This window comes from Mauremys reevesii, linkage group 3, assembly GCF_016161935.1.
Source record: "Mauremys reevesii isolate NIE-2019 linkage group 3, ASM1616193v1, whole genome shotgun sequence".
In the NCBI taxonomy this organism is placed as follows: Eukaryota; Metazoa; Chordata; order Testudines; family Geoemydidae; genus Mauremys; species Mauremys reevesii.
In genome coordinates, this window is record NC_052625.1 from 69,690,252 (window position 1) to 69,716,416 (window position 26,165).

General features: G+C 43.4%; 2 protein-coding genes and 1 long non-coding RNA gene across 10 annotated transcripts in view; 1 reads left to right on the forward strand and 2 right to left on the reverse strand.

Moving 5' to 3' along the window:
• The window catches only part of PRKD3 (protein kinase D3), an 83,861-nt gene extending 74,583 nt beyond the window's left edge, over positions 1 to 9,278 (reverse strand). The window contains exons 1-2 of one of the 4 annotated variants that reach the window (XM_039529771.1): positions 8,883 to 9,278; positions 3,823 to 4,903 (exon numbers count right to left, since the gene is read on the reverse strand). In XM_039529771.1, the coding sequence (XP_039385705.1) occupies positions 3,823 to 4,113 (291 nt within the window). In that variant the 5' untranslated portion in view covers positions 4,114 to 4,903; positions 8,883 to 9,278. Of the gene's footprint in view, positions 1 to 3,822; positions 4,904 to 8,336; positions 8,475 to 8,882 lie in introns of those variants that run through there. The other 3 variants (XM_039529772.1, XM_039529773.1, XM_039529774.1) reach the window with 3 other exon arrangements.
• The window catches only part of QPCT (glutaminyl-peptide cyclotransferase), a 32,409-nt gene continuing 14,639 nt past the window's right edge, over positions 8,396 to 26,165 (forward strand). Inside the window, exons 1-3 of one of the 5 annotated variants that reach the window (XM_039529780.1) lie at positions 20,133 to 20,156; positions 21,203 to 21,365; positions 25,999 to 26,145. In XM_039529780.1, coding sequence (XP_039385714.1) covers positions 21,234 to 21,365; positions 25,999 to 26,145 — 279 coding nt within the window. In that variant the 5' untranslated portion in view covers positions 20,133 to 20,156; positions 21,203 to 21,233. Of the gene's footprint in view, positions 8,570 to 20,082; positions 20,157 to 21,090; positions 21,366 to 25,998; positions 26,146 to 26,165 lie in introns of those variants that run through there. The other 4 variants (XM_039529779.1, XM_039529781.1, XM_039529782.1 and 1 more) reach the window with 4 other exon arrangements.
• On the reverse strand, positions 17,396 to 21,010 carry LOC120400784. The gene is made up of 3 exons (XR_005596078.1): positions 20,764 to 21,010; positions 20,313 to 20,390; positions 17,396 to 17,445 (listed from the first exon to the last, which is right to left on the reverse strand). It is a non-coding gene; the product is annotated as an uncharacterized LOC120400784 (long non-coding RNA).

Sequence of the window (26,165 nt, forward strand, 5' to 3'; positions counted from 1 at the left end):
GGAGACAAAGGGAGAACCGTAGTTAGAAAGGAAAATGAGAACTCCACACACAAAAATATAATTCTTCAAGGCAAAAGGAAAATCAGTCACAGAAGAGATTGCAGATAAAGATAAGAAAAAGTCAAAACAACAGAGGAAATCAAGGATGACAGGAGTTGAGAAAGAATGGGGACAGGTAGAGAGAGATAACAGAGGAGAGTCTTTAGAATGGGAAAGAGGGGAGATCTTGCCAGAGATTGCTGTTCTAAAGAAAACAGGACAAAAAAACCTAAACTGGTAAAACATCTTTTTCTCATTTACAATAAATTTATGAGAACACTGCCTCTACCTTATCTAGAACAAAAGAAAATACTAGCTACAATTTAGAGCACACTGTCAGCTGAACACTTCACAAAATGCATTAAAACACTAGTTTTCTAGTGAGAGCTGCTAAACAGTTCTAGTTTTCACTTCATTCCTGACATCAGAGGGTGTGCAGGGAAGAGAGCAGTTGCAGTTAGCAGCAGATTTAAACAATAAATCGGGTACTATTGAGGCAGCTCCCACATCTTATCAGATAGCAAGACTCGCTCTGCTCTAACACACTTGTTACATATGAATGTCTATTTTTAACAACATGCACTTTAAGTTTATATTTTTATTTGGTTATGCCTAAGGTTCTTCTCCAAACTCCACCCTGACAAAAATGTAGCTGGTACACAGGTAATCTAAATAATGAAAGACAGAAGCAGTGCCAATTATGGTTCAGGCATGGTTACAATCCACCACATAGCTGTAAAAATAAGGATAATTTGGGAACATCCCTATCAGATTTAAAGAACACTGACAACTTGACTTGTTTAAACCGACTAATTTAAAAAAAAAATGTTCTGATACAGAAAACCCTATACACAGAATGCTCTGAATTTCAATTTGGAAAGGTTTATTTCTGCTCTCCTGATGATGTTTAAAAGGACTTTTTAGGGCAAGTTGAAGAGCAAAACCAGACATATTTGGCCCTCCAATCTGCTCTCTCTTCCCCTTCCTCTCAGTGAAACGGTATGCCCACTCCCTCTTCAATTTCAATTCTGCTGCTGCTACTGTTGCAGGACCCTGGATGATTTGAGCTCCCCCAAGGGCAGTGGATGAAACAGGAAGTCCAACTGACCATTGTCAAAACAGCAAAACTGACTACACACTAAGTAAACTGAAAAAATATATATAAAAAAGCTCTCTAATTTCAGTTATAGAACTGTTAGCTGTTACCTGTAGTAGCTACTATACTTTCTGATGTAAGTGTAGTTTTCAAGCATACTGATCTCCCCTAAGAGAAATTAAAACATGCCTGAAGATTACCTTTTTAAGAGGGGCAAATATGAGGTATTTGGAAAGACTTGCAGAGAAATCCTGCCCCTGCTGCTCTGGGTTATGACAGGGGGAAAGGGCTACTAATCAGCACTCTGTGAGGACAGTTGGAGCCCCCAAACCAACATTCTTTAATATTCTACAACTTGTCCTGAGGTAAGGAGTTACTGAAGGTAGGCAGGCAATTCAACCTCAGATGCAGAGGTGCTGAGGCTACAGAGACTGATCAAGAGTGGTTTCCCTCATCCCAGCTATACAAAGAAATAACATGTAATTGAAATACAACTTAGAAGCACTAATAAGAAACATAGGGAAGAAATACCAAGAGTAAAAAGGAAACTATCAGTAGAGTTGAGAATTTTTTAAATAAGAACAAAAGTTAGAAACAGTGCAAAAAAAAAATCACAAATCCTAAACTTCTACAAATTTACTATTAGTAGTTTTTAAAAAGTGTGCATCTCCTGCACCTGCATGAGAACAAGCTGTGTACTGTCTTGAGGCTAGGAGAAAAGTTAACTGGTCAAGAGAAGAAACACTGAGCCTGCTATGAAATGCCACAGGTAGGTGAGGTCTGAATATTACCAAATTACAAGGCATTCCTGATGGGACAATAAGTAGCTGTGTGCAGAATAATTCTCAGAGAAAAGTGTAATTTTGAGAACTTTATTTTAATAGAACATATTTATGGATATAATTGTGGCTCTGCCACCTGACCTCAGGATCAGTTCCAGACAGGATACAGTATTGAGACTGTGCACTGGCTGCAAAAGTACTTATGAAAGGTAAGTCCAACACACACAAGCAGTCTTCCCCCAATTTCCTGGTCAGTTGTTTGCTGCATGCATGGGCCATGCTCTCCCTAAGCAGCTCTCTATTGGGATCATCAGTCACAACGGTTAGTATACAGATGCATTAAAGCCAGTTGGGGAGAGGAAGAGTGAGTTCTTGAAATCCCAGCCAATTTTACAATATAACTGGCTCCACATATAATGTGCTTCTGAACTTGAGCTATGAAATGACTATAGCTGAGGCCACCAAGAATAGACAGGAAGTGCCAAAATAAGAGAGAATGAACACACAGAGAGGTGTCACAAGTGTGAAGACAGGAAGAAACGAGCATACATTCAGATGCAAAGAGAGGGAGATGAAAGAAAAAGAAAGGACCATAAAAGGTCGGAAACAATAGTGATGCTAACTTTTATGTACTACCTATATTTTTTCCCCACAAAAAATTACATGGATCATTGCCTGAACTATTTTTGGTAGGTCACAAAACTTCTGTGAAATCAACATGTTTACTATATTTCTAAACAAAAATGTGGAACACAGGACGAGAATACAATAAAAATCTTATGGAGAAGGGGAAATGCAATTAGATTATCTAGATACTGGTGCTCATATCAAGCTTACCTCCACCCCCTGAAAATTCTAAGAATGGGAAAAGAACACTGTATTCCAAGTCTAATAAGCCTATCTATTCATAAACATAGTTCAGAAAAATAAAAAGAACTACAGGCAAAGAAAAGCAACTTAGTCCACACTCCGATTGTATTTATTTCCTCATGATTTTTTCCCACTCCCCTTCTATAAAACTGTTTAACAACTCATTTGAGGGAAATGGATAAAATTAGATTGGTTTTATTATTTGCTTGAAACTTAACATGAACTTTGAATTTGGTTAATAGCATATAATCTATACATAAATGCAACCCATGAATATAAATAACGAAATGCACATTTCCTTTCTACCATTTTAGCACTATACCGGGGGTCCTCGATTTTTTTTCCACACTGCTATTAAGACCCCATCTTAATAGAAAAATTGTCTCATTGATACCTCCCCTCCCACTGAAGAGTGTATTGCATCCTTGTGACAACTATAGCAATTGCTTACTTGGAAAAGAAATATTAGAAAAGTACTGGCTGCCTTTTAATAAAATTTTGCAGCTGTAAACAAGAAGAGCCAATACCATGTGAACCACCAGACCCCTGCAGACCACTAGCAATCGTTCTGTGAGCCACCACTGGTCCAAGGACTACAGTTTGAGAATTGCTGTGTTATACCAAGAATACTGCTGAACAATGTTTTCTTCAACACAAATACATAGCAGCAATGACCACAGAAGAACACTACTAGAGAGCAGCAACACTGACTACAAGGACAAGGGGAAAAAATAACATTCTTTCCATATTATTGAAACTAATTACTGTATGAAGAGTCTAACTTTATTTCTGCATTTCTATTGTTGTAGGATTTCAGAAGCCAGACATAAGGAGTCCCCTTCCTTTTAACTGAAACTCCCATCTTGGGAGATACATCTTTTAGAACTACATGGGATCAACCTTAACATAATTCCAACACTGGTCTTGTCTCTGCACATAACCACTTGATGTATCCAAATTACAAGAGTGATAGCGATGATAGTAAAATTTAAACAATTATTACAATCAACAGCATTTTATGTTGTTATACTATACCTTCTGGTAAACTATAGAACAGACTAGGTCTTTGACAGATGAGAGGGACAAGTCCTGAGCTTCAATGGTGACAGTCTCCCGAGTGAGACCGATCTGCAGCAGGAATGAGACCCCATGCACAGAGCCCCTGGAGTTGGTGAGACTCTGTGTACTGAGGCTGCCATTGGACAGCCGGTTGGAGAGTCCCGACTGGGGACTTGAAGACAGAGAAGGGGTTGGTGGTGCAGCAGCATGAGATGCAGGAGGAGAAAACTTCTGTAAGGATGGAGGAGAGGAATCGTTTGCTGACATCTGACTTTCTTTAATTCAGTAGAGATCTGCCTAGTAGTCAACTTTTTTAAAAAAATATTTGACCAGGGTGTTTGTTATAATTTTACAGTTTAAAGGACAGTCTAAAGTTTCCCTTTTTCAGTTCAGTAAGAGGCCCCTGACTGATACGTCATGTTCATTTTCCCTTTCATTCTGTTCAAGCTGATGAGCAAGAGAATTTCAGCCAGAAGTTACTTTAAATTAAAGGTCCTCTTTCCACAGTTTCAGTCAGCTGATCAAAGACACAGACTTGCCTTTAGCACCACATCCAGATGTTGGTAGAGGCTTAAATCATCATGAAATTGTCTCCTTCAGAGGAATAAATCAATACCACTTTTTCACACAGGTCCTTCATTTTATTTCTTTTGAGAAAATCTTGGTCTCAGATAGAGATTACTGTTGGTAGATCTTTAAAAATATTTCTTCTCTCACTTAACTCCAGACACTATATATCAAACACAGACTCATCTTCACTTAGATGTCTTTTTCTATTTAAACAAAAAAACATGTGGATAGCATCCTGAGCCAATAATACTGCGTATATCAGTGTTTATGACGAATCTATTCTTTCTTCAAAAGTTCTTCTCAGAGTTCATTAACATGTACGGACATGGTAAAAAAATTTACCTTCATTAATCTCCAATTTTTCATTTTTGTAAAGTGTTTTATCTCATGAAATGCAGGAACAGCATTTCTAAAAACACAAGCACATTAAATCTGATCTCTAGATTCACCCAGATAATCTGCAGCATTTTGAAACGTCGTATTCCGCCTGGTAGAGGGAAAAAAATGATGTTATTATTTCAAATTAGTTTATAATTTTGCAGAATAGCAGTATAATCACATTAGTTTCAAAGTATTACTAATTCCTTGCAAATACATCTATAATGTAATTAATCAATTTTTACATTCATTTTGTTGGTTAATAACAAATGCTTAACTGCTTCCTTGTTGTATGCCATACTATGTACATGGTGCCTAAAGCAACCCAGCATACCTGCTTCATGAAATGTCAAATGTTTGTTTTCCCAGTAATGTCACAGGAAATACTGTAATTATTGATGCAGAAGGGCTGAGCATAGCTCTGTTTTATGGGCATATTGGTTTGTAGGTGGTATAAGAAATACATTAAATGCAATCAAATATTCACAAAACCACAATATTATCATTAGAAAATTCTCTGGCACTTAACTTGGAATTTCTAATATTATTCATTCAAGTCAATATAAAAATATGAAATACAGCACCTAGAAAAGTTTAGCTGTAGGAAGATATTTACACAACGTTTTCAAAAGAGCTACTGTAAACCATATTAACGTTCTTATACCTGACAGTGAACCTGCCACTTTTTATATGTATTTATTATTGTTTTGTGATTATTTTAATTCTTTTTTGCTCTGCATCTAGTGATTATGGACTCTGATTATTTGTTATAAGATATTATTGCCTGAACCAGCATTCCAAGCATTCAGGAGCAATGCTGAATAACCATTCATTGAATAGATTTTGTCTACACCAACAGCTCTGGCTGAATTTTTAATAGCGCTGAGCTTTATTATTTGGTTGTATTGAAGAACAAAGTGAGGCAAATTTGCATTTCATAACAGTGATCAATATGACAGATTGTTGTCACAGTTTTAAACTATGAAATGTCATGTCAGACATATACTAATCTGAAATAGGATTGAGGGTGCAATTCTATGACTCCCATTGACGATCTCAGAAATTAAGGATGCTCAATATTTTGCAGAGTGCACAGCATTTCAGAGAAATGTCAACGGTCCATCAATGTATCTTCCACAGTTTCAATAAATATCATTGAAATAACAGAAAAACATTTCTGCATTTCCCCATGTAACTCTGCTTCCATAAAAAGAAACTAGCTGAATGCCCCAAGTATAAGGATACTATATATAAAATGTACTTTTTTCAAAGACATTAAAGCTCACATGCTTTTCATCACATTTTCTGTAGATGAGGGATGCTCACAGAGAACATTACTATCTCTAACAATTAAATTAATCCTAAAAAAAGTAAATAACTCTATGCTTTCTTCAGGAAATAAAAACTACCCTGAGTAGGAATAAGGCTGATTAACATTACCAGGCTAATTTAACAGATTAAAACTACTGGTGAATATTTATCCACAATATAACCAAAGATCCACATGAGTGTGTGTACGTAAAAAGTTATAAAAGAGAGGTAAAGATGGGGAAAAAATTAGCCCTTGATCCAGCAATCACAACTGCTGGTATGGAGCTCTGCTACCACGACATAAAAGGTGGCTTATTGCAAGGTTAATATCGTAGCTTGTCACAATTACCTCATCCAAAAAAGGAAAGTAAATGTTTAGTCTTTCAGTGTAACTAGTTACAACAAAATTACTACTTTTTGCACACTCAAAAGTGTGTTAGCCATCGAGGAAAAATTAAGACAGTCCCTGCCTCAAAGAGCACATTTGTCACAATACAAATTAGGACCATAAACAAACAAAGCAGAGAAGAAGGCAAAAGTGATAGTAAGATCATGCATTTACTCAGTAAAGCAGCGAGTCTCAACCTTTAAAGACTACTGTACCCCTTTCAAGAGTCTGATTTGTCGTGTCCCCCCAAGTTTCACCTCACTTAAAAGCTCACGCAATCAGACAAAAATACAAGTGTCACACCACACACTTACTGAAAAAATTGCTTACTTTATCATTTTTACCATACAATTATAAAATAAATCAATTGGAATATAAATACTGTACTTACATCTCAGTGTATAGCATACAGAGCAGTATAAATAAATCGTTGTCTATGAAATTTTAGTTTGTACTGACTTGCTAGTGCTTTTTATGTAGCCGGTTGTAAAACTAGGCAAATATCTAGATGAGTTGATGTACCCCCGGAAGACCTCTGAGTACCTCCAGGGGTACACATACTCCTGGTTGAGAACCACTGCAATAAAGCATGTGAACATCTTAACTGTTCCTTTAACTCTGAGAGCTGGCTGTTGTGTGTGTTTTCCATGTGCTCCTTTCCTATCCCTCACTTCTCATAGATGAGATAGCAGAATTATATTTTAGGTGGCATATTAAAGGAGCTTTAGGTGAATACCCACTTCTTCAGATGCAAGTCTTGCATCTGAAGAAGTGGGTATTCATGTTGCTTTACAGATCCAGACTAACACGGCTACCCCTCTGATATTAAAGGAAGCAAGAGAAGCGGTTTAGTGAACAAATTTGGTGAAGGGGTTCCAAGAATATGGAATAGTATAGGAGGAGGCACAGAGATGTGTGCAAGAGAAGGAGATGAAAGAATTAACTGATGTGAGGTCATTGGTGGCTAGAAATTAAGGAGAAACCAGGTCAAATGTAGGTACTGGATGCATGCTGTAGGCCAGGGTATCACATTTCCCAATTCTTATACTAAAAACATTTTAAAATGTTAAATATTTGTATTTAAGTCTTTTCATACCAATTTTTTATTATCTGCACATAAATGTTTAAAGTAGTTTATTGAAAATGGGGGCTGATTGTTATACTACCAGAAAGGTTCATTTAACAAGACTATTCCATGTAAATATAACTTAGTTCTATATAGTTTCCCCATTCAAGGATTATAAAGTGGTTAAAAAATTTAGTTACTTTATATACATTTTAAAAATCAAATTTTGAAATCAATGCTCATTCTTGAAATGCTTTAAAATTGTAAAAATGGAATAGTTCTCAGAAACCAAAGATGAAAAAGACCTATTAGATGATCTAGAGTCCTCTCCCCTGCCAGTACAACACTGCTCCATACACTACTTTTTTCAATGTGTTATGTCAAGTTTCAAAAGTCCCAAGTGATCTTCCACCATAGTTGTTTGATGATTGTTTCACAAAGTATTAGATCTTTCAGACAATTTTTCCTAACGTTCAACCTACATTTTTCTCTCTCAAATTCATCCCCATTATTCTTACTTAGACCTTTCAGAACCATGGGCATGGGCTCCTAGTCTGTGATTGAGACTCGGGGGTATCACAAAAATACAAATAAAACATGACTCCTCTCCCTCATCGGCAAGTGGTTGGCTGGGCTGTTATTAGTTTTCTCACTCTCCTGGAAGTTAAGTTTTTGGCAGGACTGACCGAGAAGGCCCACGTCATACACCATTTGGGTCCAGCCCTGCAAACCCCCTACTCATGCCATGGGGCCCCTGAGCTCGAAGGGGCTACTCACACGTGTGGCGAGGCTTTGCAGCGGGCTCTGCGTGATCCCGTTACCCTCCGTGGCCCTGGAGAAGGGCGCGGGTGATGGCCCCGCACGGTGTGGGGACAAGTTGGTCTGTCCCGGGCAGCGCGCGCGAATGGGAGTGGCCGGCTCGCTCGTTCACACCGTTTCTGATTCGGAGTCGGGAGGAACTGAAAGTTTCCAGACCTCCCCACCGGGACCCACTTTTGAAGTCACCCGCGGTAAAGCGACACCTCCCCCCCCGGCGAGCGGTTGCGCCTCTCTCCGGAGATGATGTGGCCTCAGCTCGTTCCCCCAAGTCAAGGTCCCCACCCCTCCCCGGCAGGAGCCCGGGGCCGCCCGGGTCGGCGCTGAGGAATCCGCCCCCGTAGCAGCAGCGCAGCGCCCGGAGCCCGGGCTGCCCCGCGGGCTCCCGGAGCCTGCACTGGCTGCACCCCGGACCCAGCCTCCCAGGAAGGGCGGTGCTGCCGCCGGGGTTGCCCCGCGCACGGCTCCAGCCTCGACCCCTCCGCCCGCGCGCAGCCCGCTACTCACCTGCGGGACAGAGCGACTCCGGCGCCCCGCGGGACAGAGCCGCTTCACACGCATCTCATTATCCCCGCTGCTCCCCGCATCCACAGGGAGGGGCGCAGGGGCTGCCGGGAGCTGTGGTTCAACCGCCCGCTCCCTGCCTCCGCCGAGCACCGCGAAGAAACGACAACCCCCGCCAGGCCCTGCGGGAGCTGGGCGAGAGGGTGGGGCGGCGCATGCGCAGGGTTCCAGCGAAAGTTTCCGTTAGTTTTCTGCCTGTGGCGGTTGATGGTCTGAATGGCTCGCGAGGCCGTGGGGGCACTAGGACGATGAGGAGGCAGCGCGGCAGTTATTGGGGGCGCCGTGCAATTACCCTCCCGCCGCTGTGGGGAGCCCATGAGAGGTCTCGCCCCTGCCCGGGGTGCTCCCAGCCCCGGGAGCCCCTCCCAGCGCCCACTGGTCTCTCCGAAACGCCACAGGAAACCGCCAAACCCGCCATCGCAGGCGGAGCGGCACAGCCGAACCCTGCCCGCAAAGCCACCCGCTCCTGCCCACTCGGGGTGGGGGAAGGTGGGCGGGTCTGAGGTGACAGTGGCACCCGTCTGGTCGTTGTGTTGTACGTTTGCACCACGGCTACCAATCGCTTGCTCCAAGTTGTGGCACATTTGCACTAGGGCTGCCATATATGTCTGCTCATTGTGTTGCACCACGGCTTGCGTTGCACGTTTGCCACGCACCTTGTTGAGCTGCCCCACGCCTGCTCATTGTGTTGCATGTTTGCACCCTGCCTAGTGCCTAGTTGGTTAGTATGTTGCACATTTGCACTATGGCTGCTGTGCACCTGCTTCCATTGCACACTTGCTGCAATTTCCACACACTTCATTGTGTTGCATCTAGTGCTGCTAATTCCCACCAGGAATATTAAGTTACATTTCCAAAAGGTTTTTATTACTTTTCTCATTGTAATTTTGTTAGTACAAGAAATCTGCTTCTCAATTCCCCTTCTTTATGTATTAATTTCCAGTCATGGGAAAACTGGCAGAACACCCACAATAATCAACAGGCATTTTCCAAACCAAGTCCTTCATCAAGTTGTCACTGTTCAAACCCCTAAGTCTAGGCGGGTTTCTGCTCTCTATCTCCTGTGCTTCCCCTTTATTAGATCATGCCAGTAGATTTCAACCTATGATCCACCGACCCCTAGGAGTCCACAGACTATGTCAAAATTTCCAATGGAGTATGCACCTCTATGCAAAAAATTTTAGGTGTCTACAAATGTTTAAAAACCACTGAATTACTCTGTAGACAAGGGGTAGTCAATAAGACTGCAGGCCAAAGCAGGGCCTCCAGACACTTTTGAATGGACCTTGAAATCTTATCATTGTTATTATTTTTGTATTATTTTTCTCTGGAGTCTGGACCTTGGCAAAACATAATTGATTACCCTTGTCATAGACCTCTGTATCCTTACTCACCCTCTCCATGCCCATCTTTCCTTTGTAAATTGTAGAACAGATACTCCTGACACAATTTGGTGATACTGTACCTTCCTGGACCTACCCTTTTAAGTGCAAGGACAAATGGACTAATTGTGTAACAAAATACCATAGTGCAGAGGTTCCTAAAATTGTCCACTGTGCACTTGCTTAACAACTTCTCTGAGGAGAGTTGACTGGTCACATGGTGCCAGTTCTCCTTGTTTTCAGCCACTAAATCACATTAAAGACAGCTAAGTATATGTTAAATATCTCCATAGCATACAGGGAATTGCTGTAGTTACTGGGATGTTAAGTGATTATGAATGGAAATAATCCACAGAACTGCCAAAAGGGAGGAAATCCATGCAACAAGCTTCCCCTTAAAATGTAGGTCATGCTATGAGAATGTTTTAGAGCTGGGCTATATTAGCATGCTTATTTGGAAGGTTGTGTTGGGAGTGGAGTTCACTGTAAGTGATAGTAATGGACTCTTTGTGGCCATAATAATATGGCTAACATATCTGGCCAAGTGATGCATTTATGTATGACTAGACTAAGATGAATGCAGCTTTAGTGGGTTGTATTCAGGATAGGCCCTTGGTTTGTTGAGGTCCATATGCTTAATTTGTGCTTAATTTTACACACTGTGAGTAGTTCTACTGATTTCAGTGAGAACTGCTCACCATGTATAAAGTTAAGCGTATCCCTAAGTCTTTGTAGGATCAGGGCATTAGGCCCAAATTTTCAGAAGTGGTGACCAGTTTTGAAGGCCTCTATTTTTTGTGGACCAAAATGGGTATCTAAAAATCAGTGGCTACTTTTGAAAGATTTTACTTTATAGAGATGTTAAAGTGGGTGTAATAATACCTACTCACGTACAGAGGTACTATTAAGTTTAATATTTTTAAATCACGTTGAGATCACTTGGAGAAAGAAAGCTAGACAGAAACACAATAATTATCATCTCTTTAGTGTTGCCAGATTGAGATCTCTGCCAATGGACAGAGACATGGAAGGCTGGTCAATGTATTTTTTCATTTCCTTCATCTTATGCACTTAAGAACAAATCCAAAGACCACTAAAGTCAATGGGAGTCTTTCCTCTGACTTCACATTAGACCTTTAAACACTGCAACTGACACAGAATGCTACAGGCCCATGTTCTGACTGGAGAAAGGTTATGGGATCATATTTAGCCTGGAGATTCATGCTGAAATATGGAATTGTTTTAAACAAAAATTGCAGAAGTTAATGTGGCTGATGCTGCTTTTAACTGAATGTTAAAACACCCTGGAACTTTTTAGTGAAGCATGTTCCATGAATAGATGATGTTGTTGCCAAAGTACAGTACAAGATAACTCTGAGCAATCTCTGTGTCTTTTCTCCCCTAAAGTGGGACTCCCACACACAAACATTATAAACAGAAAAATCACCTTTGTAAACATTATTCCTGATCCCTAGCAGAGCTAGGATTCACTCTCTAAAGTTTTAAGTGCAGCAAGCATTTCACATGCTGAATAGCAACTCCCAAAAATAGTGGTTAATGAACAATAACAGATGGATATTAGATACTACCACAATCATTTGGTCAGCAATTAAGCTTCTTTGTAAAGAAGCTCAACTCTGAATCATCCAGTAGGGTTGATGCTGTTTAATTTGTTGCCCTAAGCCACAATAGTTGCTTTTTCAGAAATTAGAATTGAAGATGGATTAGTTAAAATAATGTTTATAGCCCATTAAATAGCACCACAAGAAACAACAAATCAGGGAACTGTAAGCATGATATGGCTACACTGTTTCTTGATGAAGCACCCAAAATGTTTTGTTCATACCAAGAGCTATTAAGCAAAACAAATCTAAATGCAGCTCTGTATTTCAATATCTATATATAGTAGCACATATGGCTGTATAAACGCAGGGCCCAGTTTATGTGATTATACTGTACAGCATTACTGTAATATGAAGCATTAGGGCATTGATCATCTAGACTAATTGACAGCATAAGGAGCCCAATTTACCATTTCCATGACCATCACAATCTGTATTTAACTGACATTTCCTGTGGAGTTCATACATTTATATTTGGCTTCTTTATCATCTCTTTTTCAGGCACTCTCTATATATTTAGGCTTCCTCCTCTGGCTTCACAAGACAGATCTTTCATTATTAGAATCATAGAATCAGCTGGATTTCCCAATTTGCACCCCGCCCCCAGATATCTTTAGGGCCAGCTGGCTAGGCCATTGGTATTTCTAGCATAATACCTGAAACTAGGGTTAACTGGCTCATTGCTAAGTTTTGTTTTTTGTAAAATGCTGTTTTATATTCCATATGGCGTACTATTTTTGTAGCCACTGTGCCTTTTATAGTAATTGTTTAACAACTGTAAAAGAGTTTTTCCAGTTCTAAGTTTGACATAAGGATAAAATTTAGCACTAGAAGGAAAGTGAATCTATTCCTTTTCATTCTACTTCTCTGTGGTTTACATTGTTCTTCTAGCATCTAAAATGGTGTGCAAAAGGGGAAAGGTCCTAGGGAATTTGACTTCTGCATTTGTTTGAGAATCTCTGAAACAATGCACTGTTTTGGTTGTTGATTGTTGTGGACCCAGTCCTGCATACTTTGCACAACCAAAGCTCCCCTTAGAGTCAGTGGGGAATTTGGGGTTTTCAAGGAATGCTGGTTCAGACCCTGAGATAGAAACTGCTATTGAAGTAAAATATGGGATTATTTTTTCTCCTTCTTTGCAGGTCACAACCTGTGATATATATTTCTATTCCAATTACTAGGGAACCTCAATAGGTCTGGAGTACAGATTTGGTTTGGATAAAATCCTGAAATTTGGATGCCTGTCTGAATTTGCTGAACCACTTGGCTTGATGGGGGGGGGGCAACTTTCTTCCTCACAAAGTTAAACTTTGTCATTAAGAAACCATCTCCAACAGGAGAATGGGAAGTAAGCCTTGTGGTTTTAAAATCATGGGGGGCAAACTCATTCTAGATGTAAATCCATTGAAAACAATCAATCTTTTGGAATTCCCCCACCCACCACTAATAACGACAGTAATGGCATCATCTGCAACCCTTCCTGACATGAGTTGTCCTTGCTCGGGTGAGTAATCACATTTAAACCATATTCAAATCCTATTGTTCCCATAATGAAGTCAATGCAAGACTAACCTATACTCACCTAAGCAAGGGTTTCAGGATTGAACCCTGCCGTATTATTCGGTTCCCAGCAATTGCATCTGGAGACAATATCGGTCTAAGGAAACAGACGCCCTTAAATCTCAGTCACTGTGATGCTTCCTGGGGTACCCTGGGTTGTAATGCACTTTGCTCTCACCTGTCCTTAGCATGAGGAAGTCTTGTCTGTGTCTGCCATGGGTCAGCTTCCCACCTCTATCAGCCAGGGGAACATAAGCATTCTGCTCTGGCCTTGCAGGCCCCACTGTTAGTCTAAAGATTAGTGATGGGCACACTCCAACCCCCGACTTTGCCAAGTGTGTCCCTGGTCCACAGGACACTCATCATATTCCCAGATTCACTCCTTCCAAAAAAACAGTTCTGTCTTAGATCTACCAGTACTACCTTAGATCACCACTCCACTGAACTCAGAACACTTAGATACGTTTATAGTGAAATCAAATATAAGTTCAAGGTAGAAGTACTGGAAACAAATGGTTACCTATAAAACAAAATCATACTACTCATTCTAGAGCCTAGACTTAGTTAACAAGATATTCTCATGGCTAATAAAAGATTGCTTGCCCAAATCCATGCAATTCTTTAGAATCAGGCTGGCTGTGACCCTTCTTTCATGAAACGTGCACACTGTCTTTTTGCCTCCTAAGTGAGGGATTCAGTGTGTCTCTTTGCACTCCAAGACACATCATGCCATGCCTTTGGCTTTATTCATAAACAGGATACCCACTGCTGTTTGTTTCTTCCTGTAGATTTCCTCTCTTGTAGACTTTGCAATCTCAGTTTGCAATTGGCTCAGTAATCAGTATGCAAACAGGCATACACTTTGAGGCATACAATACTCAGTACACAAATGGCCATAAAGGGAGATAGATGTCAGATACCTCGGTGAAGTTCCTTTCAAGCAGGGGGTATGTTACCTCCTGGTGACCTGCCTTAGCACCAAGACCTTAAGAGAATAGTTATCAGTAAAGATACATAACTTAAGTATTATCTGTACATACATTTCACAATTATGATGATGACCAGGGAGCTATTGGCTCTCTGTAAAGACTTCACATGCTCCCCTTTGGTGAACTATTAAGCAGGTCTCTGTAAAACCCTAAGTAATCCCTGTGTCCTCTGCCAGTTGGGAACCTGGGGTCCCTGGGTCACAGTCACTATATACTGTGATTATACATTATCATAAAGGGCCTGGTCCACTGCCAACTGATATCGATAGAAAGGCTCCCATCAATTTTAGTGGGCAATGGATCAGGCCAAATTGTGATAATCTAGCACAATACAATGTGGACAAAAATCTATTCCTATATGACTCCTATAGTACAATGGATCTGCCACAAATTTACCTTGAGTAAGCTAGGGGATATTTAAAAAAAAATTAAATACCCACCCTCCCCTTTCTTTGGGCCTTATATTCAGAAGACCTGAGCATCCAAAATGACAGCTGAAATCAATAGAGAGTCAAGGTGGGTGAGGTAATATGCTTTGTTGGATCAGCTTCTGTTGGTGAGAGATACAAGCTTTGAAGCTACACAGAGCTCTTCCTCAGATCTGGGAAAGGTTCTTAGTGTCACAGCTAAATACATGGTCAGACAATTTTAGCATAACTAGTTAGCACATATTCTAAGGGACCATTCAAATCAGTGGGATCTGCAGGTGTTTGGGCCTTCTGAGAATCACACTTTGCATTATGTCAGCAGCAGTGGATGTGTGTTCCTCATAGTTAATAACCAGGGTAATCAAGAAATTATTAGAGAAAGTTCTGCAGAGAGAGTCTGGTTTTGAGTAAGATATGTGTATTATGTAGTCTAATAAAGACTGAAAGTCATTCACAAAAGATCTTTACAAATATGTTCTCTATATGATGTTCCCTCTAGTGTGCACCAGATGGCACTGTGACATTATCTGGTTTAAGGAAAGAAACTATATAGAGCTGGCAGAATTATTTATTGCAAATAATTTATCTGACAGCCCCATGCAGAGAATGGAGATACTGAAACAGTGATATATATCATGTTTCTAAAAGTTGCTTTGAAGTTTTGTGGTTTGATAAAAAGTGAAATCTGCACTAAGACTCAGATCCCATACTTACAATTAATTCCAGGCTGAATTTTGCCCTATTTTTTTGGAGGGGTGGGGATGGGCAAGACAAAAGACCTTTAATTTTCCCTAAGCAGGATGTCAAAGTATCAGCTTTTTTTTCTAGCTTTCCATCCATAGCTTTGTAGTGTTGCAAAAAAATTTCAGAGGGTTATCTTCCAAAGCTTTCCCCAGCAGGGACCCATCACTCCTGAACATGGACTACATGACTTCCCACTTCTATTCCCCCACCTAACCATGTTCCCAGCCTCATGGAGTAGTGTGCAGAGGACTTTTTTATTTTGAGAGATGGCTTTTGTGACCTGACTGTTTATCTGTGTTAGAAATAGGAGCTTTGAGTCTACTGCTACATTTAGAGAATAGTTGGCCTTTTCCTTCTTCACACCCGAGTAATGCAGCTAGGTCAATCTAATTTTTAGGTTTAGACCAAAGCTCAGAGGTGGTATAGTAAAGTCCAGTTTACTTCTCAGCAAGTTCCTCCCATATGTGATTGAGCTTTTCTGCCAGGTAGGATAAGATCTCTTTGCATTGTTCAGTACTTGTGTCCAAAGTCCAGTTTACAAAGTCTGAACTGATTAGTCAGTACACTATGCAGAATAGCTGTGATGGCTATGATTTTGCAGCTATGAAGGCAAGGGCAGCAGAATATTATTTTTGTTCCATTATGTAGTACTGTAAAAAGTCCTTGTGCTCTTGGCAAATGGATTTAGAGTAGTTTCCCACCACTAGTAGCCTAGTCATGTGTCAGTACGTCTGCCTATGGATGATCTTAATTTGATGTCATTTGTGTGTGTCCCATGTTGATCTTTGTGGTCAGTGCAGGGTGAAAGGGAGACTTGGGGCCTGTGCATGAACTGTAGTGATAATGAAGTGATTATAAAAGTCTACCAGTTTGCCAGCATCTTGGCCTTAGAGCTGGAAATTTTATCTGTCTAAGGCAGGCTGTAAACTCAGGCTGTAAACTTGTAAATTCACAAGTTTTTCATAATCAAAGTGGGTTTGTTGTCACTTCCTTTCCCTGGTGGAATGCAGTGAAAGCCATGATCTTGGCCTGGAATAGGTGGTGATCAGACCTGTGGAGTGGAACTTTTATGATGCCCCTGAGAGCCACTCTTAAGCTGAAGATCAGCTCCAGCATGTCTCTTCTCTGAGTGTGAAGGACTAGAGGTGGTTAAAATGAATTACATGTTTCCATGCAGAAGAGGATTTTGGATGCTGTGTCAGCCTTAGTATTGTCTAGGTTGAAGTCACCAACAAATAATGACCTGGGGAATTCCAGCTCCACAGTAGTTAATATATCCATTAGTTACTCCAGGAAGTCTGCAGACCAACAAGGTCCTAGTTTCCTGCTGTCCTTAGCCTCAGAGACCAGGTGGCAGAGGTGAATGTAAGCGGGTACGGGCCGGTACGGAGGACCGGTGAAGGACATAAATCCACACCGTGTAGAGGCCAAGCATAGGAGTTTATTACACACAGCACTGGCAGAGTGTTATCTGGCTTATTAAGCTCAGAGACACTGTCAATCAATTGATTACAATAGAATATATAGATTTTCCATGGGCGGGGGAAAGTGACGAGGTAGGCAGTTCCAAACCCCGGGATAGGTTTTGCAGCAAGACAAGATAGCACATTAGCCAATGGTTAAAAAGTTACATAATGTCTCCGCCCATGGTCTCAAGTTAGCAAGTTAACATTTAATTAATACTTTGATGAAATGTTGTTAGTATAAAATATATATGTTGAATTCTGATTTGGGGTCCATAGGAATGGAGCAACTCCTTTGATTGTCCAACAGGTACATTCCTAGGGGTTAAAGCAAAGAAACAGTGAAAGTATATGACAATAAAGATTGTCTCCCTTATGTCTTAAGGCAGGCATTGGTCCCTGGGAAGCAGGGGCGGCTCTAGCCATTTCACCGCCCCAAGCATGGCGGCATGCCGCAGGGGGCGCTCTGCCGGTCGCCGGTCCCGTAGCTCCGGTGGACCTCCCGCAGACGTGCCTGCGGAGGGTCCGCTGGTCCCGCGGCTCCGGTGGACCTCCCGCAGGCATGCCTGCGGATGCTCCACCAAAGCCGCGGGACCAGCAGAGTCTCTGCAGGGATGCCTGTGGGAGGTCCACCGGAGCCGCCTGCCGCCCTCCCGGCGACCGGCACAGCACCCCCTGCAGCATGCCGCCCCAAGCATGCACTTGGCGTGCTGGGGCCTGGAGCCGCCCCTGCTGGGAAGGGAGGTGGAAGGATGCCATATCTTATACTGACATGTGCCAACTTTTCATAAACTCAAGGTTGGATCTGTGGGAAGAACGTTCCCTACAGAAGAGACTGACACAATAGGAACAGGGATCCTTTGTTCAATTTGCAACTCTGAATAAGACACAATTATTTAGTTCTTAGCTCCAACACCTGGCAATTTGCTGACCAGGCCTATTTTAGCAAAACAAGATTATCTGTTTACCCCAGCTTTCTCTTAGCTAATCACTATTTGCTAGGCCTCTGGTCTCTTGACCAAACTCTGGACTTTGGGTCTGAGAAAAGCTGGCACAATCCATATACCAGGTTGTTATATAAAACGCACATGGATTTTAACCCTTCAACCGGTAAGAAAAAGTGCAGTAGCTACCGGCAAGAAAATGGAGCATTCTCTCCCTCTCTGACTCCACCTCCAGGCTCCAGCAAAATTGAGGCTCCACGAATGTTCGGGGCCAGGTCTCCCTGCCTGCTGCCCCCACCCCCCGCACCTCCCCTGAGTGTGCCACGGCTCCCCTTTGCTGCCCCCATGCACCTCCCTGGGTCCCGGAGCAGAGTGTTTGCACTCTCTCCCCGACCCCTGCAGCTCCATGCTACCTGCCTGCATTAACTTCCGCCACAGGGTCCTAGTGCCCACCTCCACTACTGCCCTCTTGGAACCTTTCATTTTCCAGTGGGACCCTTCACCGGTACAACTGCCCCCCTGCCCGCAGTCACTGCTCTTGCCCCACGCTGGGCAAGGGGCAGCCCCAGTGAGGCTACAGTGAGGGGCAGCAGAAGGGGAGGAGGCGCACAAGTGATGGCAGACTCCCCCCCCACCTCCGGCATGGCACCCACCATAGGGGAGGCGAGGGGGATTCCTGGACCTGAGAGGGGCCCTAGGAGAATGTGCAGTGACAGTGGGGGAGTGAGTGTGCTGCCGGGGGGGGAGAAGGGGGTCCCTACCCCAGAGCTCGCAGCTGCCAGCAGGGAGAGGGCTGGAGGGAGTCCTTCTCTCTGTCTCCAGTCCCAGGGGAGCCTGCCTGCACCCCAAACTCATCCTCAGCCCTGCCCCACCCCAAAGCCCACACCCCCAGTCAGAGCCCTCATCCCCCCCATACCTCAACCCTCTGTCCTAGCCCTGAGCCTCTCCAACACCCCAAACCCCTCATCTCCAGCCCCAGCCAGAGCCCTCAGCCCCCTGCACCCTAACCCTCTGCCTCAGCCCTGAGTCCCCTCCCACACCCCAAACCCCTCATCCCCAGCCACATCCCAAATCCACCCAGCCTCACCCCACAGCCCTCACTCCTGCACCCCCTCCCTCCACACCCCCTTTTATCCCCAAACTCCCTCCCAGAACTTGCACCCCCTCCCTCCACACTCCCTCCCATCCCCAAACTCCCTCCCAGAGCCTGCACCCTGCACCCCTCCTGCACCCCTGCCCCAGCCCAGGGCCTGCACCCCAGACCTCCTTCCCCACCCAAACTCCCTCCCAGAGTCTTGGGCAGGTGGGGGGTGGAGTTTAGGGGGGCAGAGTTTGGGCAGGGGCAGATTCTGGGCACCACCAAAATTTCTACAAACCTGCCACCGCTGCTGGCAAGCGCTGGTGTGCCATACCGGGGTGGACCAGCTTCCTGAGGCAGCAATTTAAAGGGCTGGAGCCCAGGGCCCTTTAAATTGCTGCCAGAGCCCTGGGGTAATGGCTGCGGGGCTCGGGTGGCGATTTAAAGGGCCCAGGGCTCCTACCGCCGCAACCGCCCCGGGTCCTTTAAATCACCGCTGGAGCCCCACTGCTGCTATCCCAGGGCTCCGGGGACAATTTAAAGGGCAGGGCTCTGGTGGCTATTGAAAGGGTTCGGGGCTCCCGCTGCCTCTACCACCCTGGGCCCTTTCAATAGCCACTAGAGGCCTGCCGCCGCTACCCCAGGGCTCTGGCAGTAGGGCTCCGGAGACGATTTAAAGGGAACTGGAGGGTAGCGGCAGTCGGAGCCCTGGGCCCTGCTGCTGGAGCCCTGGGGCTCCGTTGGCAATTTAAACTTTAAATCCCCCCATTTAAATTGCTCCTGAACCCCAGGGCTCCCAGCCACCTCTGCAGCTGGGAGCTCAAGAGGTGATTTAGAGGACTTGAGGCTCCCAGCTACTGCTACCACAGCCCTAGCCCTGGGCCCTTTAAATCCTGATTTAAAGGGCCTGGGGATTTAAAGGCTCCGCCTCTTCCGGTGGAGGCCACGCCCCTCCTCAGGATTCCAGAGTAACCGCAAGTCCTTTAAGTTACTATCACCCCTGCCAGGTAGGGATATATTTAAAGGTTTTGATTTCTGGGCTGGAATGTCTCCATATTTGTTGCTGGAGGGCAGCAGGACAGCTTCCCATTTTTATCCTCTTTTTGCTGTTTTCTGGGATCTTTCTCAGTTTGTATTGTATTGAATAGTCCTTATTTACTTACCTGAAGTGACCTGATTTTCAAAAGTGCTGAAACCAACAGGAGCTGTTGCGTGCTTGGCATCTTTGAATGACACCCTGTCTGTAAAAACAAACAGCTTTTTAATTACAGGTTTCAGAGTAGCAGCCGTGTTAGTCTGTATCTGCAAAAAGAACAGGAGTACTTGTGGCACCTTCGAGACTAATACATTTATTTGGGCATAAGCTTTCGTGGGCTACAGCCCACTTCTTCAGATGCATAGAATGGAACATATAGTAAGGAGATATATATACATACAGAACATGAAAAGGTGGAAGTAGCCATATCAACTCTAAGAGGCTAATTAATTAAGATGAGCAATTATCAGCAAGAGGAAAAAAAACTTTTGTAGTGATAATCAAGATGGCCCATTTCAGACAGTTGACAAGACATGTGAGGATACTTAACATCTCCACTCAAAAAAAAATTCACAAACCCATCCACAACTTTCCTCACTGTTCCCAGTGAGAAACACAAGCCCTCAGTGCCTCATTGTAACCCTGGAGGAAAACATTGAGAGGGAACATATGGGAGAGAAGGGACAGACCATCCTGCTGTGATCCCTGCCTGAGGGTTTGGGGATTAGTCACATGCACCACTCCTGATGCTGCTGACGTGGTGCTAGGGACAGGGCTCTTTTCACAAGGAAAATGAACTGGGAAAGGCTGGGTAAAAGGATAGAGGCTGCTGAATGAATCATACATAGAGTTAGGCGTCTGCTCCTGCAGCAGATCATTGGGAATCTGTCCCCCCAGCCCCTCCTCCAGCACTGCCCCTTTTCTCCCTCCTACCTCCAGCTCCTTAGTCAGGCAGAGGGAGAAGGGGAGGGGTGGACTGCAGAAGAAGCTGCGCTCCAGCTACTGACTCATGCACAGGAAGAAGAGCAGTAGCAGCTGCAGAGGAGGGATGGCAGGGGGAAGCAGGCGTAACAAGGCAGCAGCATCCTTCTGCCTGGCCTGGGCAGTTTACCTGGCAACAATCACCTTCTCTCAACTGGCAGATGGGAGGGAAGCCAGAGCAGACTGGACACAGGAGAAGGTAGGTCACAGTTGTATTTGTCAAACTGGTTCTTGTCTTCTCACCCCCACTTAAATGCAGAGTGGGGCTTTGGCGTATGTGTGTGTGGGGAGGGGAGATCAGCAGCTGAGCTGTTTAATCCAGGCCTGCCTCTCAGTCTGGAGGCTTCTGGAAGAGGAGTTCAGAAAGACACTCTCATTTGATCCCTACTCCTTCCTTATAAGAGACATATAGGCATGAATTGCATCTTTGTTGTGCAGCCTGTGGCTGTGATCAGGGCTCTGTCTTCAGTGTAAGAGCTGCTGATGTGATAATAATACAGTGTGGGTGGATGGGCTAAGTTCTCTGAGCCACCCACAACGTAGAGATCAGAGTAAATCTTAGCTTGTTATTATTTAGAGAGCACTGTGAGTGTACATAATACTGACTCAGACAGGTAAAGAGAGAACATGGCCTTCATCATAATTTAATGGCTTCAGATAATTCTTTTCCTCAATGTGCTATTGTGATAATATGAGATTCACACTAACCTAGCACTGGCAACTCAACAAGAGAAACATTTTGCAGAGAATTGTTGAACTTGAAAAAAAGAGACAAAATCTAAGACTGTTAGGACTGCAGAAAAGAAATGAGAGAGACTATAATTAAAATGATTCAGAGAGTATTATATGTTGGTCTACGGAAATGAAGGTCTCTGTTAAAATAGTATCAGAGGGGTAGCCGTGTTAGTCTGGTTCTGTAGAAGCAGCAAAGAATCCTGTGGCACCTTATAGACTAACAGACGTTTTGCAGCATGAGCTTTCGTGCGTGAATACCCACTTCTTCAGATGCAAGTTAAAATAGTAAATTCTGTCTAGCATGGAAAATACAGGTAGGGGCTATAGCAGATAATGACAACAGAACTGCTGCATAATTATTGGAAATAAGATAATATTAGCATGTTTTGTTTCATCCAGAGTTATTTGTGTTTCTTAAACCAATTAAAACAATAAGATCTCAGAATTAATACTTAGTGAGATAGAATAATACAGCAGTAAAAATACAGGCAGACTCTCAAAACATAACAGTTATTTGGCCTGATTATGAAACACTAGCATGGTTTCTTCATGCAGAAGTTATTTGAGCCACATGAAATATAATAGATCATGGAGCTTCAAGGTTAATTTAATGAAGTGTTCCAAGACTTTCCAATGGAAAAAATGTTCTAGACTCATTTTGAGTTGATTATAAAGAATCTGAGCCCGAAGTTCATCTAGAATTGACTGACTTCCAGTAATCTGATGTAACATCCACTGATGTATAGGGCTGCAGTCAGAGTTTATCAGGCCCAGGACAAGATGACAAGTGAGGCTGTCTTCTGTTCTATTTTTCATTAACTTCCTCTTTGTCATCTTCTCACATCCTCATTTTACCAATTGTTTAGTTAGATTTGTTTTCATTATTTTACCTTTTTTAAAGAGGTCTGTGCCCAGTAGAATTCTGTTTGGCTCATCGTCGTGAATTCATATTTATCTTTCCAGATATAATCCATGGGGCAACACTGTAGGCCACTGAGCAAACATCTAATTGAGGCCACGTCCATGGTTACAAGGATCATTACAGAAAATGCTGAGCAGCATCAGTGCCTCTCTCCAGCTTTTTCTCACCATACATACCCTCCCCCTCCTGACCTCACCCACCCACTATACTCACTCTGTCCTATCTACCAAGCCAATCCAGTTGCCATTGATTTCAGTGTAAACATCAGGCCTTCACACCACCCCTCAGCACTCTAACCATTCTACCAGGTGGAGTCGGAAGCAACAAAGTCTGAGTTCACTGTCTAGGGCGGTGGTTTTCAAGCTGAAGTATGTGTACCTCTAGGGGTATGCAAGCTCTCATCAAGGGGTAATGGTGGACAATGCATTTTATTATACCCTGTAATGGCAGACAATGCCAAGTGTTACTAAATCAAATGCAATCTAATCATAGGTATATTATGATCCTATCTCAGTTGGGGATATGCAGTAGACTACATTATTTGGAAAGGGGTACGCAGCCTAAAAAGTTTGAAAACCACTGGTCTAGGAGTTTCTCTTAACAACAGACAATAGAACCAGCTCAAGCCCCCTCCCAGTCATCTGGAAAAACAAAACACCATTGCTGGGGACTTCTAAGAGGTAATACTTCCCCTCTCGCAAGCTCTGAATCTGTGTATAACAAAAGAAAAAATTTTTTTAAAGGGGACCCAACATTTATTTGGGAAAACACCACTACCATAATTTAAAAGCATATGACCACAGGCAGACACCCACCCCACAGTGGTTTGAGCAGTGTCCTTTGCCTCTGTTTCGCACCTTATGGTATGAAACTCCAACTAACTAATGTTTCTTAACACACCACTCCTCTCTCCCTCCACTGCAGCTAGGGTGACCAGATGTCCCGATTTTATTGGGACAGTCCCGATATTTGGGGCTTTTTTTTATATGGGCCCCTATTACTCCCCACCCCCTGTCCCAATTTTTCACACTTGCTATCTGGTCACCCTAACTGCAGCCCACTCACAGTTGGCTATCCTTGGTTAGCAAAGACAGAGTCCACAGTTCTGTTCCTGGGCGGGGGCGGTCACCTCCCACTTCTGGGGGTGGGTCTTGAACAATGCCTCTTCTGCTCTCACCTCTGCAACGGGCTCACAGCTGCTGCACTCCTGCTGCTGCTTCGTCTCTCTCTCTCTCCCCCTCCTCTCTCTGTTGCCACTGGCCACTGTCCCCTGCTACTGTTGTGTCTCTGCTGCCGCTCTCTACCGCCACTGCTGCTGTCCTCCATTGATGTGACACAACATTCTGAGGTTCCATCAGCTCAGTGATTCCAGCTCTCCGTGATGCCAGCAGGTAGTGAGGAACCTCAGTGCTGGTGTAGTCGCTATGTTGTCTTTAACTGTTCCCACATAAGTGCTAAGGCTCAGCTCCTAGACTTGCTCAGCAGTGAGGACAGCTCTAGGAATCACCAACTGGAAACAAGGACTCTTGATTGAGTTTAGTCAGATCTATCATTAAATGCTGGAAATGGGTAGATCAAATGGTGTCTAGGATGTTTCTCAAATGTGGAAAACGATCTGTGCCCTATACTGATAGAGAAGTACCCAGGATCACCAGGAAATTATGCTGTGTGTCAGGTGATACTACATTCTCTGGACACACTAAGGATCCCATCTGTTGTTTGTATTCTGGTAGTGCCTCACTGTTGTACAATGAGGGCTCTAACATAATACAAACGAAGCTCTGGCCACCCACACATGGAGACATTCACTGCATTCAGTAAGACCACTACCATCAAAAGTCCACATCATCAGGCAGGAACACTTGTCCCAATCCACTCTCATCTTTAGAGCCCTGCTTGGATACAAAATTTGTATACGCATCCAATCCGCAGTAATGATCCGCAGATCTAAAGCAGATATCTGCAGATTTGCAGGGCTCTACTCATCTTCACTGGGATTTGGCATCCCTTACTCCCTAGTAAGTAAAGTTCAGTTTAGGGTGACCCCCTCAATCAGGGCAGGCTAAGTACAGTTCTGTTGCCCTTTACTCGGACACTAAGAATAACCCCTGCATTCGAATACTAGAGGGATTTGTAACCAACAGCAGCTAAAAGTGATCACTTTAGCAAAGCAGCTCCATCATGCTGCGCAGCTAGGCAGACTAGGCATGTCTCCACAAACAGGGTCTGCTCCTGAAGTCTTTTTCCCCCCAATGTGATGTGTCACTACACTAGATGTCATGGGAGAGCTCATTCAGACCTTGCTGACATCACGAGAGCATCTGAGCACTCTAACCGCCACCCCACACTCACCAGCCACCACCTCTAGATTCTTGTCCCCACAGGGTCCTAGAGGATCTTTGTTGCTTCTCCCCCTCAAGCCAAGGAAAGGAGTGGAGTGGGAGTCAAAAGCAGCAGCAGGAATCTTCTTCACAAAGGTCAAAGGGATGTTGATTTAACCTGGCTGCTGGAGTATCTGTTGTGAATGAAATAGTGTGAAACCAACACAAAGGACACTTCATTTGCATTTTAAGTCAACAGAAAAACAAGTTATCAGGAAGTTAAGAAAACAGCATAGCATCAACACATGGGAGCACAAGGAGCAGGAGCTTTTTCTGGGGATACTGTACACTTCAAAAGAACACATTGCAAAGGATTATTGGACTATAAGAAGTGGAAAGAATTACTTTGTTATCCACCACTGAGGGAATAAAGGGTCCGGCACTCTTTGCATTCCCTGAATGATGGATCACCAACCAGGTGGGGTGGGGGATGCTGAAAGGTTGGTTTAGGTAAGAAACTTATCTTAGGCCATGTGTACACTAGCACTTATGTCAGCAAAACTTTTGTTGCTCAGGGGTGTGAAAAAATGTGTAAACTGAACACATTCAGTCTAGCACCCAGTGAGATACAGAACTGCACAATGCCATTTTTAGAGTCACTTTTGAGAGAAGAACCACACTCATAAGGGGCTGTTGTCCATATTACTGGAGGGTGCCACAGTAAATAGGATTAGCACTGAATATGTTGTTAATATAGTACAGTATGTTATTTGCATTCTATAGCATCACATTTTTCATATTAAAGAAAACAACACAAACTAACAGATAACAGTTGCCTCTTTTTCCTTCCGCAGTACTCCCACCAACCAAGTATTTTAAATGTTTCTGGTATCCAGCAAGTTGCAGCACACACAGATGTTTCTCAAATGTGGCAAAATGATCTGCATCCTATACTGATAGAGAGATACCCAGGATCACCAGGAAGTTATATTGTGCGTCAGGTGAGACAACATCCTCTAAA